Source organism: Emydura macquarii, unplaced genomic scaffold (assembly GCF_026122565.2).
Source record: "Emydura macquarii macquarii isolate MOO-44397 ecotype Brisbane River unplaced genomic scaffold, CSIRO-AGI_Emac_v2 contig_3517, whole genome shotgun sequence".
Taxonomy (NCBI): Eukaryota; Metazoa; Chordata; order Testudines; family Chelidae; genus Emydura; species Emydura macquarii.
In genome coordinates, this window is record NW_027133654.1 from 3,994,050 (window position 1) to 4,012,057 (window position 18,008).

At 39.9% G+C, this 18,008-nt stretch overlaps 1 protein-coding gene across 6 annotated transcripts in view; it reads left to right on the forward strand.

Annotated features, from left to right (window-relative positions):
* Positions 1–18,008, forward strand: part of LYST (lysosomal trafficking regulator) — a 164,146-nt gene that overhangs the window by 15,953 nt on the left and 130,185 nt on the right. For all 6 annotated transcript variants that reach the window (XM_067535985.1, XM_067535988.1, XM_067535987.1 and 3 more), the window contains exons 2-3: positions 12,500–12,598; positions 15,714–15,912. In XM_067535985.1, coding sequence (XP_067392086.1) covers positions 15,721–15,912 — 192 coding nt within the window. In that variant the 5' untranslated portion in view covers positions 12,500–12,598; positions 15,714–15,720. The remainder of the gene's footprint in view (positions 1–12,499; positions 12,599–15,713; positions 15,913–18,008) is intronic.

Below are 18,008 nucleotides of genomic sequence, written 5' to 3' on the forward strand. Positions count from 1 at the left end.
ACTGATGCAGAGTTATGTTACTTTAATGCTGTTGTATTTCAGCAAATCTGCAAACATCAGAGGCACTGAAGCTTTTTCTGGGAATCAGGAAGGTAACACTGTATCAGTTTACATACACAAGCATTGTCCTTGCAACCATCAGTATTGGAAACTTGCATTTACTAAATGAAAGCTTACTTTTTATAGAAAATGAATTACACACCAAGGTAAGTTTTCTGAATACCATGGGGGAGTGGATTTTTCAAGTCCTGAACATATTCCCTCTCCATACTATTATTAAATACATTAGTTACAAAAGAATAATTTTAAACTTATTTTAAATACACATAACAATTCTCTGTCTGTGTCCCTGTTTTCTAGGTTTTTAAGCTCTTCAGGGATGGTTTGCTTTTATTTTGCATCTTGCATAACTCTTAATAATAAAAAAAAAACATGTCTAAAAGGTTCAATAGAAAATCTGTAGTCATCTTGGTACACTCTTGCTAAAGATATCTTTAATTAAAATAAAAACATTGCTTTTATGTTCTTAAAAGTGATCATGTATACAGATGTTCTTGCTCTTCTCTCGCTTGGGTTTTATGATGCATCCAAAAGTGCAAAGTTTCAGTTTTGAAGAGACAAAGAGGTCGAAACAAACAAGTGTGGATTAAATAGCTACACTGCACAAATTTTGAATTTCTGTCTTGGGCAAACCTCTTTATACTTAAGAAGTAGATTGACTCTGATCAATTCCCACCTCAGCGGTAATGAGAGAACTGCTGGACGTTCTTGAATGAATAAGTAATATTAAATCAAGCTATATCTGTATAATGCAAAAATTGACTAATTTGGTTAAATTATGTACACTAAACTAGATTGGTTCAGGATTAGATAAAGGACCTGTAAGTATAGAAGACTGAATTGTCTTCCTTTAAATGTCCTCTTAAAATGATTAGTATGCTTAATAAAATGATAAGGAAAAATCGACTTGGAAAAATCATTCTAGATTATTCAGAATTGCATATTGTAGAAATCCTGGAAAATCTGAGAGCATAGTTTATTAGTATAATCTTTCAAGACTTAAAGCTTGATTTTTTTTTTCTTCCTCCCTTCCCTCACTGAAAAATCCGGAGTGACTTCAGTGAAGTAATTGGGTATGTCTACACCCTGATTTAAAAAACCTGCAGTATTGAGTCTTAGAGCCTGGATCAGCTGAGTTGGGCTGCAGGAGTATAAAACTGCAGTGTAGAATGGTCTTGGGCTAGAGCCCAGACTCTGAGAGCCTCCCCTTTCCTGGAGTCTCAGAGCCCAAGCTTCTGCCCTAGCCTGAACATGTACACTGCAGTTTTGTAGCCCTGCAGCTGGAGCCCAAGTCAGCTGACTTGTGCAAGCTGCAGCCATGCCGTGGGTCTTTTATCATGGTGTAGACATATCCACTAGCATTAAACTAGTGAAAACAGTTGAATGAAGGAAATCTAGATCATTATCACCTTTCCTCGTATCAATTAGAAATTGAGAGAGCATACCAAGTCCTAATATTGAAGTATCTGAAGACACAACCCAGGTTTTGTGTAACTGAGCTCCTTATGATTCAGTGTAAAAGAATAGCATAACTTACACAAGAATTGATTTTTGCATTTCTTGCACACCTAAATCTTGCACTGACTGCAGTAGGGATTTGAGTGCATGAGAAATGCATAGTCTGTACATCATTTTTTCTTGAAAACTGAAGCATTTGATTGACATAAAAAACCAAACCCCTTCATACTGAGTAATCTCTTTTGGGAAAAGGAAATTGACTTTACATTTTTGGATCAGTCAGATGACATTCCATGCAACTCCAAAAGAAATTCCAAAATGGATTATTTCAGGATATCTTTATAAATCTAAAACACTTTTAAAATGCAAAGTCATGTTCTTAAAATATGGTAAAATTCTTGTAGAACCATTTATCTTTGATGAGACTTTTACAAATACATCCGATAATCAAATAGTAACATTGATTTGCAAATTAGTTGCTTAGCAGATCTGTTTAATAATAAAAATCTATCTTTACACAGCTGGAAGAGATGCCTGTAGTCTCATTTTAGACAAAAAATAACTACTTTATTTTTGCCACATTGTTTGTCTGTCTACAATTGTTCATGCTAGGACACTTTTAAGTGCACCTTTTTCGATAAATCTGTTTAATATTAAAGAAATCCTACAAGACTGTACATATGTCAGGAAATTTCATTTTCTTACTGCGTGATAAGTCATCTTGAGAGCTAGTATACTAACTGCCATAACTTTCTGTGCTACAATATATGATGCTATCTCTGAATGACTCACTTGTCTTCTTATTTTTGAAACTTTTTCTAATAAGCTGTTTTAGTGTTCGCCTAATTCCTCCTTAGCTCCATCTATAATGAGATGGGAAACATGTTTTAGCAACTTCAGGTGCTGCTGCTAGCAGTCTGCTGGTGTCCAAATAGGAAAAACTTCAGGGCTGCTTCAAGGAATATGGAGCCAGTGTAGTCTAGTTTGCTTGTGATGGCCCGACTCTCAACATCCTCTACTTTGGGGTGAGGGGGAAAGAGGGCAGTCCTTGTGAGAGTAAAAACAGATATAGATGGCTTTTCTAGTGCAAGTCTGGCAAGAGTTTGGATTCATTGCCACTCCAACCCAGGAGGTCAGGCTGAGTCTACAAGCTGATTTGGATGATTTTTGTGTGGGGTTGGGAGAAATGGATGCCTCAGTGAGGCAATAAATCAGGGTATGTCTACTTAAGAAACATAAGTTGACCTAATTAGGTCAACTTACAACCACAGCAGTAATTACTGCGGTGGTGCATGTCCTCATGAGGAGTGCTTCCACTGATCTAAGAGAATCAGTCTGGGGAGCTGAGAGCCTGGTCTCTCAGCTCTGCTGGTAGCTCTGTGCTGGGAGCCTAGTTGCCTCACAAGCTCCTGATGGGGTACCTCCCCCCCCCGTTCCATACCAGGAGCTGAGGGTGCGGGAGAAGCAACCCAGGGCTTCTTGCCTCTCCTTTCCCTGCGGGAAGCGGGGGCGGGAGGGTAGCCGTCCAGGGTTTCTTGCTCCCCTGCCCTTCCCCATTCTCTGCTGGGAGCTGGGCAGCCTTGGGGCAGCCTTGCCAGTTTGCTGGAGTAGCTGAAGCTGTGAAATTGACAAGACAGCCAACAGCCAATGTAAGTAACATATCTACACAGACACTACAATGCCCTAACAACACAGACCTAAGCCTTCTGCCTCTTGTGGAGGTGGAGTTATGATGTTGGTGTAGTAGGGCACACACATCAGCTGGAGGAAAGCTGTAGTGTAAATACTGACATAAGTAGATGTAAGGCAGCTTACAGACTATGTAATGTAGACCAGTCCTCAGGTGACATTTGATACAGTATCTGTTTCTAAAATAACTACTAACTGCTGTCCAGTCTTCATTCTCTTTCTCAGCAAATTACTGGAGACAGTGGACTTTCCTACCTAATTCTTTGCTAATTCTAGCTGCCGGAACTTTACTTTTCCTCATAGTTAATGACCTCTTCATTAACTCTGGTCTCTTATCCTTCTTTCTTATGTAACCGCTTAATGTCTCTTCCTTTTTTGGATACCCACTTTTCTGTCATTTTTGAATACCTCAAGCATGATGCCAGTGTTTCCCCTAAGCACTTCACTTTCCTGTTTGACATATTGGTCTCTGTCTCATTGCTAGTGTTCAATTTCTGGATCAGTTTTTACATTCTCTTATTGTCCCTTAGGCTGAAGAGTGCCTCAAGACACCACCTTTAACTCTTTTACCTTCTCCATATCTCACTTGTTATCTGTTCTCTGTGGTTGATACCAACTGTATATTCTTAAAATTAGAGAAACACTTGTATGGTCCTCCAGATCATGACTTGTTCAGATATAGTTAAAAATGTGAAGTTAGACATTACATGGTGGGCACAGTTCTGATATTATTAATATAGTATGCTGGGTCAGTGTTTTCCATATTTCCTGCAATACTGCTTAGCTTTCAGAATCTCACCGTCAATTTTTAAAAATTATCTTCCCACATCTCTTCCAAATTTTCTAGCTCTTGTGGATGAAAAATCTTCCTGTCTTTGTTTCAGTTATGACCGGATTCTGGCTCTGGAACAGCACACTAGGATTTAAAAGATCTTTGGATTGTCCTTTTTATAGACTTTTAGCCACTGCGCTGCTGTGACCATGGTCACTATCACACAGTGCAGAATAAATTAAGGGTAAATGAAATCTGTCTGAAGGTATGGCAAAATTAATTGGGATTTGTTTGTATTTTGTGTCCCTCTGAAATTTAACAAGTTTTTTTCAATCTGTTCTATGAGAGAGACTCCAACACAACACATCCTCTTGCAAACTTTAGTTTTGTGCAGTTATCATTTAAGTATTTTTCTCCCATTTTTCTTTGACTATCTAGCATGTACTCTACTCCTCCATTTCAAATTTGGACCCATTTGGGAGTGAAGCACAATTTCAATCTTCCTTTTTTCTATGTCATAAACTTTCTGGACTCCAGGTTCATCTTTGGATTACAGTTTGCTTTTTGAAGAAGCTGTTTGTTGACAGCCACTGATTTCTATCATATTTAGAAAACACTTTGTGTGACCAAACTTGCACACATCCTCTTTGTTGGAAAGTTTGCAAGTTGCGTATTTTAATACCATCTGTTCCTTACAGAAGTTGTTTTCCAATACTTTAAAATCAGATCCTCAAAACTTTTATCTGTTGTGTCTGACTTTGTTGTTAATACACAGTCTCTCTCTTCTGTAATTTGCCTCTCAGCCCAATTGCTATCAGTAAAAACTCAAATCTTGGCCAATTTCCATCATACTATTCACTTCCTGTTTTAGTATAGTACTAAAATCTTTACTTGGATAAATGATTAGCTTCTGATTTTGAGTCCAGTCTGGAACTTAAGGGACTGAAGTGAGAGGCAGGAGATGTGGATTGAAATCTTTCTGCCAGATTCAGAAATAAGATTTTCTTGCTTGTTTTGCTGGCCAAAAAGACTTTGCTGACAAATTCTGAATTTTTTTGGAATCAAATACTTTCTCTGACTTATTTTATATTTTTAGTTTGATGGCCCAACTGAAAAAAATCTATTATCCACCAACATCTAGCTCTTACTACTTTCAGAACTGTGAGTGTGAATGCATGAATATATCCTATCAGTTACACGTGTGTGTATGCTGTTACGTTGGGACCTCATTATTTGTTTCTTAATGACACTATAACCATTCACCATTTCATTTCCGATTAGCAGTCTTCCATCCTCTTAACTTATTAGGCTTTTTTTATTACTTCTGCACCTTTGTATTTCCTCTTTGTGTGACAGTTTTTCTTAACTCCACACAGAACTCTGTTTCTGTCTCAAAACACTTATGGTAATGCACAGCTGACCTGTGGAACTTCTTGTCACAAAAAGAGGCAGAGTTTATCGGGTAGGCCTCAAAAGAATTACATTTCTGTAGATAATTAATTAAAAACATGCACAGTTACACTAGGCAAGAAAATCAACCTTCTGTTGGTGGCATCTGACTCTCTGATGAAAATGAATGTGCATCAGTCCACACCGCTTTGGATCATTATTGAGCAGAACCTGTCACCAGCATCTCCTGTAAATGTAAACAAACTTGTTTGTCTTAGTGATTGGCTGAACAAGAAATAGGATTGAGGGGCTTTGTAGGCTCTGAAGTTTTACATTGTTTTGAGTGCAGTTATGTAACAAAAAAAAATCTACATTTGTAAGCTGCACTGTCACAATAAAGAAATTGCACTACAGTACCTGTATGAGGTGAATTGAAAAATACTATCTTTTGTTTATCTTTTTTACAGTGCAGATATTTGTAGTAAAATGTAAAGTGAGCACTGTACACTTTGTATTCTGTGTTGTAATTGAAATCAATATATTTTAAAATGTAGAAAAACATCCAAAATATTTATAATAAATTTAAATTGGTATTATGTTTAACTGAGCAATTAAAACTTCAATTCATCATGATTAATTTTTTAATTAAATTAATTTGTTTTGAGTTAATTGCTTGAGTTAACTGCGATTAATTGACAGCCCTATTGAATGCCCTAACATTAGGAGCTTTTTTGCCTTTTACTGAATTATAAAAATATAATTTCAGAGTAAGTTTCATTTTATTCTTGATAATTTAGCAAACTTCATCTGACCCCAGATAGTGTGGTATTTCAGAAGGCTATTTGTTTGCTTTTTAAATGTTTGTATTGAGTGTATAAGTGACAGCGTTACTGAACGGCTGGCATAGAGTAACATAGCTTTTACACTAAAAAGCAAATATGTGGAAGAAACATCCAAACTACACTGTATGTATAGTATAACATTTTTACAACCTTTTCCTCCTATTTCATGTATTATTGCAAAAAAAAATTCAAAAAATGACTGCGTCTTGAGTGGCAATATATGGGTAACTTATGTTTTGTTGCATATGTTCAGACCCCATGTTAAATAACTTTTAAATGTTGTGGTTGGGGGCTGCTAAATGCATGCTTCTAGTATCTTGAAATTACATTTGAGCTTGGCCAATAACGAAGTATATTTTCAATGTGCAGTGATAGGGGAAGACTGTCTTGTCTGGGAAAACCTTCCCTAATTTTATTTTTCTTTATAGATCTTACTCTCAGTCACAGCTACTTGCCATGTTAAACCTTGAATATCTTGCCATATTGTTTAGTAACATGGGCAGTCAGGACATGAGAAACCTTGCATGTTCTGGTGTTTTGTGGCTGCAGATGTCTTCAGTAGGGTCTATTGTGCCTTACACAGCAAAATTTGTTGATTAACCTTAGTTAGGAGATTTAATATATCTCCAGGAGTCCCAGTAAAGACTACTCCTGAGGGAATTCTGCCCCCAAAGAAGTAAAAATTCTGCACACAATATTTTAAAATTCTGCAATATTTTTGGCAATAAATAAATATGGAAGCTCCTGCATGGCAGTGGAGCACAGGCCACTGGCTGCACTGAGGTGGGAGATCACCCTGCAGCCCACACCCCCCACTTCCCAGGGACACAGATTTGGTGGTGAGGCTGCAGCTGGCCCTGACATAGCACAAGGGCTGGGCCTACCCAGAAACACTCTGGGGCGCTGTCCCTCCTTGCCAGATGCACCAGGTGTGGACAGGCAGGCTCAGCCTGGCAGTATCCAAGTGTGGAGGGGTTTTAGGGTGGGGGAGGGGAGATCAAGGTGTGGGGTGAGAGGGTTCTGTGTGGGGCAGTCAGGGTGCAGATGGTTTGGTGCGGGGGTCCAGGTGCGGGAGGGATCTGGATGCACAAGGGCTTGGAGGATTTCAGGTGCAGGGGCAATGGGACTCTGCAGTGGGGTCCAAGTGTTGGTGGTTGGGGCTCAGCAGGGGCATGGGGGTCTGGATGCAAGGGGGTGAGACTCAGTGGGAAGGAAGGGTCTGGGTGCAAGGACTCCAGATGCGTAGGGTGAGGCTCAGCAGGGTGGGGGTTCTGGGTGGGGGCATGAGGCTCAGCAGGTCGAGTCTGGGGGAGGGGTCCAGATGCATGGGGGTTGGGTGGATGGGGGAGCAGCTCCCCACACAGTGACTCCGTCCCCCGTGGCTGAGGAGCGATGGGGGCAGGAAGGAGGGGTAAGGGGTTTGGAGCTTCCTGCAGCCAAGGGAAGTTTCTGGGGGTGGGTCGGGCCCCAGCCACTCCTTTCAGGGGAAGTCCCATCCTCCCCAGCCCAGCTGGGACTAGCAGTTGAGCCTTACTAGGGTAGGAACCATTGGCTAGGGCATCCCCAGCCCGGCCCTTCCCCCCCCCCCCCCCCAGTGATTTATCTCTCCACTGGCTGCTCTTGGCACCTGAAACCATGTGCCCCCACAGCTGAAGAGGGGCACATGACTGCTCTTGCACCTTCCCTTTGCATCCTTGTCAAAATAATCTTTCTGTGGAGAAGCAAAGAAATCTGCGGGGAACATGGAGTAAAAAACTTGAATTGGTTGTAAAGCTTCCAGTAGCACAAAGGAAGTATATTGGAAAGGTGTAGTGGGAATTGAATAGTCTTTAAATTTTATATGAAAACAGTAACCTTATCCCAACTTACTGACTCAACATCACAGTCGCATGTTGCATCTTGCACTCAACACTCTGCACCTCACAGCATGGATGCTGCATGGCTGAATAAAGACGAACTAGATTTGGAGGCTGTTGGGCATGTGTTACTTAATAATAAGAAGTCCTTTACTAGGGCAACTTATTTGGCCAAAAGAAATAGATTTGTAGTTTGGTCTTTAGCTGGACAGGTTCTGCTGATGTTGGCTTGTATCCACAACATTTAGGACTACCTGCAACACCTTCAGTCTTATGGCCTCTCGCTCAGTTCATTGAGAGTTCAGTTGGCAGCGATCTTGGCATTTCATCCACTCATTCAAAGGAAGTCATTTTTCTCTAACTCTCACATCTCACTACCCTGGAGGAGTAATTTGTCTCCAACTTCTTGTCAAATAGCCAGTTCTCTGGTGGGACCTTAATACTGTTTTTGTTGCCCTTATGGGACCACTGTTTAAGTCTCTAGAAGCCTGCCCTTTGTCCATGTTGTACCAGAAGACAGCCTTCCTTGTTGTTATAACATCCAGTAAGGAGAGTAAGCAAGCTGCAGGCCTTAATGGCAGAAACCCCGTACACATAGCCCCCCCCCCCCCCCCCCCCCCCCCCCCCCCCCCCAGGACAAGATGGTTCTACAACTACACCCAAAGTTTTTGTTCAAAATAGTTTCACCTTAATCAGGTGACTTTTCTTACTAGCAATTTTCCCTAAACCGAATGCCAACACAGATGAACTGTGGCTTCCAACACTGGAAGTGAGGTGGTGCTTGTTATTTTTACCTGAAACAGACAACACCTCAGCAGGCAGTCTCTCCACAAACATTTTTGACATGGATAACATCTTGTATTTCAGCATCTTATGAGGTAGCACAGACCTTGCCTCCAGAGAGGTTGTGGGCCAATTCAACAAGATCCCAGGCAATGTTGATAGCATTCTTCAGTGATGTTTTGATATTGGATGTTTGCAGGGCTGCTTCTTGGTACTTTTTACATACTTTTTCTTAATCATATTAGTTTGCTTGCTTGCTTGCTACCTCAGAATAAGAGGAAGTGTCAGGCAGGGAGCAGTATCAATGCTACAATCCGCAAGAGGAAGAGAAGGTGTCTAATATACTATATAAGTCTGTGTTGGTTAGCATAGCTTTAGCTGTATGCAGTGTATGCTAGCACTACAGTATCGCAGTGGGAAATCGTTCATTATCAATCTTAAAGGCACTTACATGTCTTATCGAGTGCTTAAATTGCCAGATTGAACAACAGGAAAGCGGAGGAAGGCATTTTTACAGAAAACTACTTGGCTATTTTTTTCTCCTGGCTACTATTAGAGATTTTAAGGCATGCTAAAGGTGGCTTTCCATAAAGCCTAAGCTATAATGAAGTTATGATCATGTTTGACATTGAGTTTCCAAGAACGTGTTTGATGTAATTATGATGCTGGCAGACCAACTGACAGTTTTTGCCAAGGCCCAGGGCATCACTAAACACCTGACAAATGCGTAGCTGAAAGTCAGTCTGTCTTACCTGCTGTTAGTATAGTTAAAATAGATATTAGAAATGTGTTTAGTGTTTACATTTTATGGAATACTTGTAGGATGCTGCATGTATTAATCCTTATATCTGTATCACATGGTATAAAGTTATTTATTGTTTGCCTTGTAAACCTCTGTAATTATGTAACTCCCCAAATAGGAAAATAAGCGTTAATTAAGGCAAAGTGCTTGTCCTGCACACAAAATGGCATTGAAGGCAAATGAAGCATTGTGTAGCATCGAAGGACAGAGACCTTGTTGATTGCCTCCCTTTCCTGGAAGCAGTTAGGAATGCCTGTGCATGAACTCATCCCATCAGCTTGGAATCTGGGGTGAAGCAGTTAAATAAAATCCCTGAAAAGGAGAAATTTTGTCTCTTTATGCTGTCTGGACTCTGAGGGGCAAAAATTCTTAAATGTAAGCAAGAGATCCCCATGCTGCTTGGCATGGGTCAGCCCTAAAGGACACATAGAGCTCCTTATTATAATTTATATTATCTTTTTAAATCTAACATTGTAACTCGTGTGTGTGTGTCCTGTTTTAACCTTGTAAATGTCTTTTTTTTTTTTTTCTTAGTTAATAAATCTTTTGGTTAGTTTATTACAGGATTGGCTACAGTCATGACAAATGTCCTAGGATATGTGACAGGTCTTTTTTGGGACTAGGAATAACCTGAATTTTGTTGGGGGTTTGTCGGTTTTTTTGGTCTATAGTGACCATCTGTCACATCCAGCTTGCTTGGGTGGCAAGATAAACTGGAATGCCCAATGGTACTGTCTGTGACTCCATGGAAAGATAGTAATAGTGCCTTAGAAATTCACGCTTGTTACTGCATTGGTGAAATCTAATTATGGAACATTCAACCAGGTTGGGATTTCTGCCCTGCTTTTTGACAGTCTACCCTGAGGTTGGCACTTATAGTAGTGAGCCATTCCGGATAGCGTGACAGTAATAAATTCAACATTATGATTTAATGGCACAAATAGGGTAAAATTGGTTAAGGGTGTAAGTACTTGTCTAAATGTACATGGCATTAGTAGTTTACAAATGTGATAAAACTGGGAAAAAATGATGTGTATATATATAATTAAACACATAAAAAAGAGAGCTCTTAAAACTATCTGGCTCTGTATAAATTAGTAAGGAAATCATAAGGTTAACACTCTTTCTCCATTAGTATTGCCAAAATGTAGTGACATCTTTCAGTAGCTTAGCTTTGCGATGAGATGTTTTAAGAACCTACATGTTCCACAGTGTTAGATATAGTAAGGTTTTTAATGCCCTCTATCTATTGGGTTTAAGAAATCTCTAATAACAATGTGGTGAAATATGGGAAACCTGAAGATGTGAAGTTCTTGAAGACTGCTACATTAAGGAAAGCAATATATCATTATATTCTGTAACAAACCCATGTACAACGGCCAACCCCAGAGTTGGCTGAGCTGTTCAATTGAATGAACTGTGAATGATTATGAATCTAGCTCCTCTCCCTTTTTTATGAACTAATTCTGATTTTATAGAAATGTGTTTTTTTGGGTACTCAACTTGGCACCTCTAGGGTTTGCCACCTCCCCCTGCCGCCTCCTCCAAGAGATGTGGACAACTTGTGCTCACATTGATGTCAACTGGAGTTGAGGGTGCTGAACATCTCTGAAGAATGAGATTTTGCGTATTGAGCAGGATGCTAAAATGGTCCACCCAAAATTAGTGGACAGCCTTGAAAATATGGCATTTACCTATAAGTTAAATTAATATTTCAGTTAAACGGGAGTCATGCACCCTATTTTAAATGTTCTGATTTAGTATATTTGCTCTAAAGTTTATAACCAGCTGCGGTATAGCTATGTCCAGAGCTGCCAAGGTTTGTGTATCTCCATGTGTGATTTTCTTCACAGGTGAGAGCCACTGACTTTGCTCCACTCCCCTGTCTCAACAAGTGATGGGGTAGATAGCCGCCTGAAGCTGGCGAAACTACTGAAGGTCAACATTGCAGCCTAGATAGACTACAGGGAAACATGACAGGGCTGTCTGATATGTCATATGAGACATCTGGAGCTTCATCCTGGTCCTTGTTTTTGAGCAAGCTTTTTCCTAAGCTTGTTCTCCTAGTTAGTCTGCTATGAATCACAAGTTGGATCCCTTTTTTCCCAGCCACCTTTGTACCGTCTCCACAAAGATAAGATTGTCTTGGATACCGCATGCTTCTTCCTGTCTAAGCATAGCACTTATTTTCATCTCAACTAGGGTATTGTCTTTCCCACTTTGTCAGTTGTATTGTAATAATGATTGTCAGCCTGGCAATGATTTTAATTTAACTGCTTATCCTTCCTAAGTTTATGAATTCCTTTTTTCTATATTTAGGCCCCTAGATATTGGATATCTTTTGTATTGTGGTAGCACCCAAATAAGGGACCTCCATCTTTTGCATTCAGTTTTGTGAGTTCTTTCACCTGTGCATGCACTTCTGAAGCATTTACATTGGTCTGCATAATTCATTGCTTCTAATATCTGCTCCTCACTTGTATTCACAGGTGTTAATGCTCAGAAAGTAATGTGTGTATACATTCAAACAATGTCTACTCTGATAATTTTGGGATCACTCCTGCATTACTTGTCAACAATTTGCTTTGAAATATTTGAACTACACTAGTGTTGATCTTATTAACTTGTCTTATATGCATAACCTTTATTTCCTGTTACCAGAATGATAAAACTTTAGATTGAGTCAATCCTCTGTCCTAACACTCAAAAGACTTAAGGATTTTTTGATTAATTTCATAAGTTCATGAAAAACTACATTTAAACTTCATTAACTTCAAAATTAGAAAATAGCATATCACAGATTTTTTTTAAGACATTGTGATTTACAGACATTTCTCTTGTTTTACAGATTAAACTTTAAGGAAATATTCCCAGAATTGATTTATTTTTTTCCTTATTAAAAAGAAGATAAATGTGTTAGAAGCTGTATTTAAAAAAGAAAAAGTTGGTAAGTAGCAGTTACTATTTGCTTTTACACATCATGAATATTTATTTCTACAATGTAATGGGTGTGCATAACATTTTCATTGGCAGCATTTGCATGAGTTATAGTTGGCAACAGCTAAGATAAATACATTGTAGCATACAGTGTTGATGCCTCTAATTTTAGTTCATTTTGTGTGTGGAGGCAACACTCCCCTCTCACTTCCCTCTTTCAAATGGGGAGACTGAAAACTCTTACAAGGAAGAGTTCATTTCTGAGTTTCTCTTAGTTGCAAGTTCCATCATACATTGGACTGATGGCTGAAAACCTCAAATAAGCCCTGATCTAGCAAAGTACTTAACTGCATGCTTAACTTTTAAGCACATGAGTAGTGTTATTGAAGTCAGTGTGACTACTCATGCTTAAAGTTATGTGTGAAATCAGAAACAAACAGTGCAGGGGAAAGGTCCGTTTGTAGGATACAGGAGGTTAATGAGGTAGTGATGAGGCTTACTTTCTTTGACTAAAAGATTTTATTTTAATCAAAAGATAGGAAAGGTGGAAAAGAACCCCCCTTGCGCGAAAGGTATAAAATGCGCCAATTACAGGGGGGTCTGTGAAACTTACAATCAACAACAGCTAACAGCTGAGAGCCAGCAGCTAACAAGTAACAATATCTGATTGACAAACAACAAGTAACAAGTAGCAATTCACAAGTAGCAAACAACAGTGTTCAATTAACAAGTAACAAACTACAAAGAGATTATACTTACAAAGATTAAGCAAGGATACATTACGTTGGCCAGTTTCAGTTCGCGTTTGCTTTAAATTCTGCAAGCGGGGGAGAGCCGCTGTGGATGATCAGTTCACAGCGAAGCAAGCCAGGGAAGATACGTCAGCCCACCAAACCGACACACCCAGGAGAAACACAGAGTGCCAGGTGGGGTTCAGTTTCTCTCCGCCTTCTGCTACATGGGTTTAAACTTTTATAGTTTCCCGCGGTCAGCAGGGCTAAGCTCCATTGGTGGCTATTTGCTGCATGACCTTTTAAGGTCATGGCTCAGTGTTTAGCCAACCAGGTGTTCATGATCTTCCCGGGCAGAGGCTGACCAGGTACGTGTGGGATGTGCGGTTGTACTGCTGAGTCAACCTTCCCCATGCTGCTTCTAGGGTGGCATGGATATAGTGGCGTGGCAAACGCCATGTTATAATTCTGTTCCCACAGTTATGCATGCACTTCAAAGGCCTTGCTGGATCAAAGCTACATTCACCACTACAATAAAATTGTTCGTTTTGCTTCCACTCTGATTTTGTGTGTAGGTCTATCCCTATCCAAACATCACTTACTTCTGCTAGTCTCTGTTTTCATCTGTGTTCAAGTTTTTCTCTCTCTCTTTCCTTAAGTCTTTTGACATCTTCACATCGTTTTTCTTCCAAATACCTCTCGTCAGCCTTAGCCCCTTTCTGGTCACAAAGCATTCTTTTTTTCCTCTTTTCCCCTGTGCAGGGCTGAAGGCTTAGTTTTTGTAGTGCTTTTAGCTCCTGCCTGTACCATAAGTTGCAATGATTGGTCATGGACTCCAGTTTTTTTCATGCGTCTTAACCACCCTGCCAGCACCTCATTCTGATAGTGTATTGGCCACGATTACTTCTCCATGACCAAACACTTAAATATCAATATGTCCAATGTTACAGACACTGCACTCTTAAAGAGTACAGTTTTATTGCTATGATGAAAAGTTGTTCATGCAAATGATAACTTTCTGTGGAAGATGTAGTAGTGATCACGGCTTTCACATGATGAGATTTTGTGTATCTGATAACTTCTTAATCCCAAAATGATTGTAGGCTTGTGTTAAAATTATTTTAAGAAGATAAATATTTGATATAATGATTGCACAGGGATTTTCCTCCATTTCAGCAACATTAATACAACTATTTTAAAGAATGGAGTTAAGCAGCCCTAGCGATCCTTGCTCCTATTTGTTGGTGTGAAGGGAGGCAAATGGGCCTGATCTCTTACCAGCCTTGTATCTTATTCTTTTTTAAAATTTATTTTTGGTTCTTCTATATAGTCTTGTAGCAGTAACAGACCTGAGTTGTAATGCATATATGCTCTTCACTTTTTGTGCATTCTTGTGCACCCCTTATTTCTCTAGTTAAAACCACTGTTTCATGCCACTTTCACTAAGCCTTTCTTAGTAGCATAAATAATTTTTGATCTTTCATAATTTACGTTTGTGTGCTTCCATTTTTCCTTCCTGTTCATTTCAAATTGCCAGTGTGTGTTGCTGGCCAACTAGCAATATTGCCAAAATATTATTTATGAGAAGAAAAGGAACTTGATTCCACTGGAGTAATGGGGAGGGGAGGACATAAAAGAAACATTTCCATGGTTCCGTACTTGTTGTATTTAATTTAAAAAAAATACAGTGTGTCCAAATACTGCATTTATTTTGAAGTGAAATTCAAATGTTTGGCCATATAATGTGAAAAATTGAAAGTAATCTTATTCTACTGCATTTGAGTTTTCTCCCAAGTAGAATCAGACTTTGAGGAACATATATTATTAGTGAATATTTATTTCAATCATTCATTTAATTAAAAGGGCCACTGTCAATGTAGGTAGATCGACAATTTAATATTAAATTTTATTTAAAACATTTTTTTTCTCAATTTCTAAATCTTAGTTTTGATTTAATTTACTTATGGTTTTTAAAAGTTTCTTGATACTTTTGAAAATAAAGCCAGCTTAATCTTGGGAAAGGTACTGGAGTCACTTTACTATGTAAACACTTGTGCAATGTTGCTGGGATTTTCAAAACCATTGGCGGAGCTAGATGCCCATATCCTGTTGAAATTCAATAGGATTTGGGCATTTAGCTCCCTTTCATCTTTGAAAAATCCCAGCCTACATGTACAGTACGCATAAATACTTTACAGAGTATAAGAAGATGAATATTGTGAATTCAAACTAAATGTATTTAGACATTAAAAGAATCTTGCATCATGGGACATCTGATTTTCCTCTGACTTAATCAATTTCTAACTATGTTGTCTGGACACTACAGAACTTAAACTTTTTAAAGGATACAATTTAATACACTTCATTTCTGTATTTTTCTCTTTGTATTTTCAGCTCAGACATGAGCAGTGCCAGTAACTCGCTGGCACGTGAATTTTTGACAGATGTCAATTGTCTCTGCAATGCTGTGGTCCAGAGGGTGGAGGCCAGGGAGCAGGAAGAGGAAGAAACTCATATGGCAGCACTTGGAGAATACCTTGTTCAAGGTCGTGGATTTGCTTTGCTTACTACACTCAATTCCATCATCGATCAGGTAATAGTTTTAATAGTTTTGAGTGACTTGTAATTGTATTTACCTTACAGCAGATTGTACTTCTGTTATAGTTACTCCTGGGGGAATGCTGTGCCAAAAAATTAAAAATTTTGCACACAATCTTTTAAAATTCTGCATATTTTGTCAAAATAATACAGTATATTCATGCCAGTTTTAATTGTTTTCGTAATTTTATTTCCAAATACCTATCAGCAAGTATGCCCGTAACAATACAGACAACAAACAAGATTCAGGAAATGGTTTTTACAGAGAGATTCCTTACTAGGCATATTAATACAGAACTTTGAGTAACTGATTTAAACTACAATACAGAAACATATTTCCCATGCCCCGGTGCAAAGACTTGGGGAAGTTCAGGGTAACGGAGGTGCTGAGGGAGAGGGAAGTAATTGCTGGGAAGGAGCCTGGGAGTGAACCTGAAAGGTGGTTGGGTGTGGGTGGGAGAAGTATGGAGCAAGTTTTTTGGGGGGAGAGATTGTTGGGGATCCTCTCCCATGCAAACCCTGGCTGACCACTAGCCTGTCCCATTCAGTCAGGCACATCTGCCCCTGTACCCCCACTCAGCCACCACAGCTCCACGATGCCCTGCACCTACCTCCCCTATCCCCATGTGGCCCTGCACCCCCACTCCTATTTGGCCCCTGCCCCAGTCTGTCCCCCCACCAGCCCTTCTGAACCCCAGTGTGTGACTCCTAACAGCAGCCCTGTGTGCTTTTCTGTCTCCTCTTCCCGCCCCCCCATCCCATGCCTCCTCACCTGGCTCCATGGGCAGAGCATTGTGAGGAACAGTCTCTCCTCTCTATTGGCTGCTGGCTGCTACGGCTGCTAAGCCAGCTGCCTTCCAGTCTGGCGCTATAGCAGTCTCTGGTGAGTGAAGTGCTGTGCCTCTCCAGCAGTATTTTCTGCAAGGGGGGGGGGGGGGATCTGCAGGGGACATGAATTCTGCATATGCGCAGTGGTGAGAATTCCCTCAGGAGTATATTGTGTATTGAAGAAAATATGTTTTTGGCAGGATGTGCCTCTTTGGTAGGCTTTTTATTTGTATTTTCCCTGAGTTTCTGTAGTTCTTTCTTGGGATTTCTTGTTTTGCATGATAGCATGTGAGTGGGTGTGATTAAAAATGAAGTGTGAAAGACAGTAACCTCTTTTTGTTAATGGTAGCAGCCTTCTTTCTATCCTTCCCAGAAAACTAGAAAAAGGACAAATAGGTAAATGCATGCTCCTTTTAAACAGCTAGTGTTGATGGTACCAAGCTGATGACTGGAAAGCCAGATTAGCCAAAAGTCTAGCTTTATTGAAGGCCCAGGTGCAGTAGTTAGCACAGAAAGTAGGATATAAACTCTAAATATGAGGAGAAAAGGGGCTAGCTCTGATTCAGAGCTCATTAGTGACCCTATTATTGGTCTATTTATGGTAACCTTAGCTAACTTTTTTTCCTTTCCCCTTTATATGGAAGCCTAGTAAACTCCATTTTCTTTTTACTCTTTTTCTGTATAAGTTTACCCAGCAACTTGGTCTCTACATTAGAGTTTATGCCACAATATATTGACTCTGTCAGTCAAGGAAAAGCAAACATGTCCCACTTAATTACACTGTTGGGTGTTTCCAACTGTAGTAGTTATTCATATGGAGTCAAATCCAGCCACCTTCTCTGCAGCTGCAGATGGCCCCTGGCCATCATCGGCAGATGTGCTAAGGGATGTGCAGGATGAGTGATGTGCGTGCACCACCTGTACAGCTTACAGTTCTACCCAAGTCACTTGTGCAGCAAGTGGAGGTAAGAGCAGTTGGCAGAGAGCCAGGGTCATACGCTCCTCTGTGACACAAATCTTCCTACTATGGGGGCAGGAGGGAGTGGAGAGCAGAGAAATATTTAAATAGTTCCAGGATATTTTAGCTATTGTGATGTAGCAGGTTCTGGAGTTGCTGCTGTGCCATTGTTCAGGCTTGGGATAAGATGCATTCTACCCAATTCACCCTATGCATTTGCCTTGTGCCAGATTGGCTACTTTGACTGATATTGGGTTAAAGATTTGTCCCATAGAGAAATGCAGCACTGCCAACTCGGAGCATTG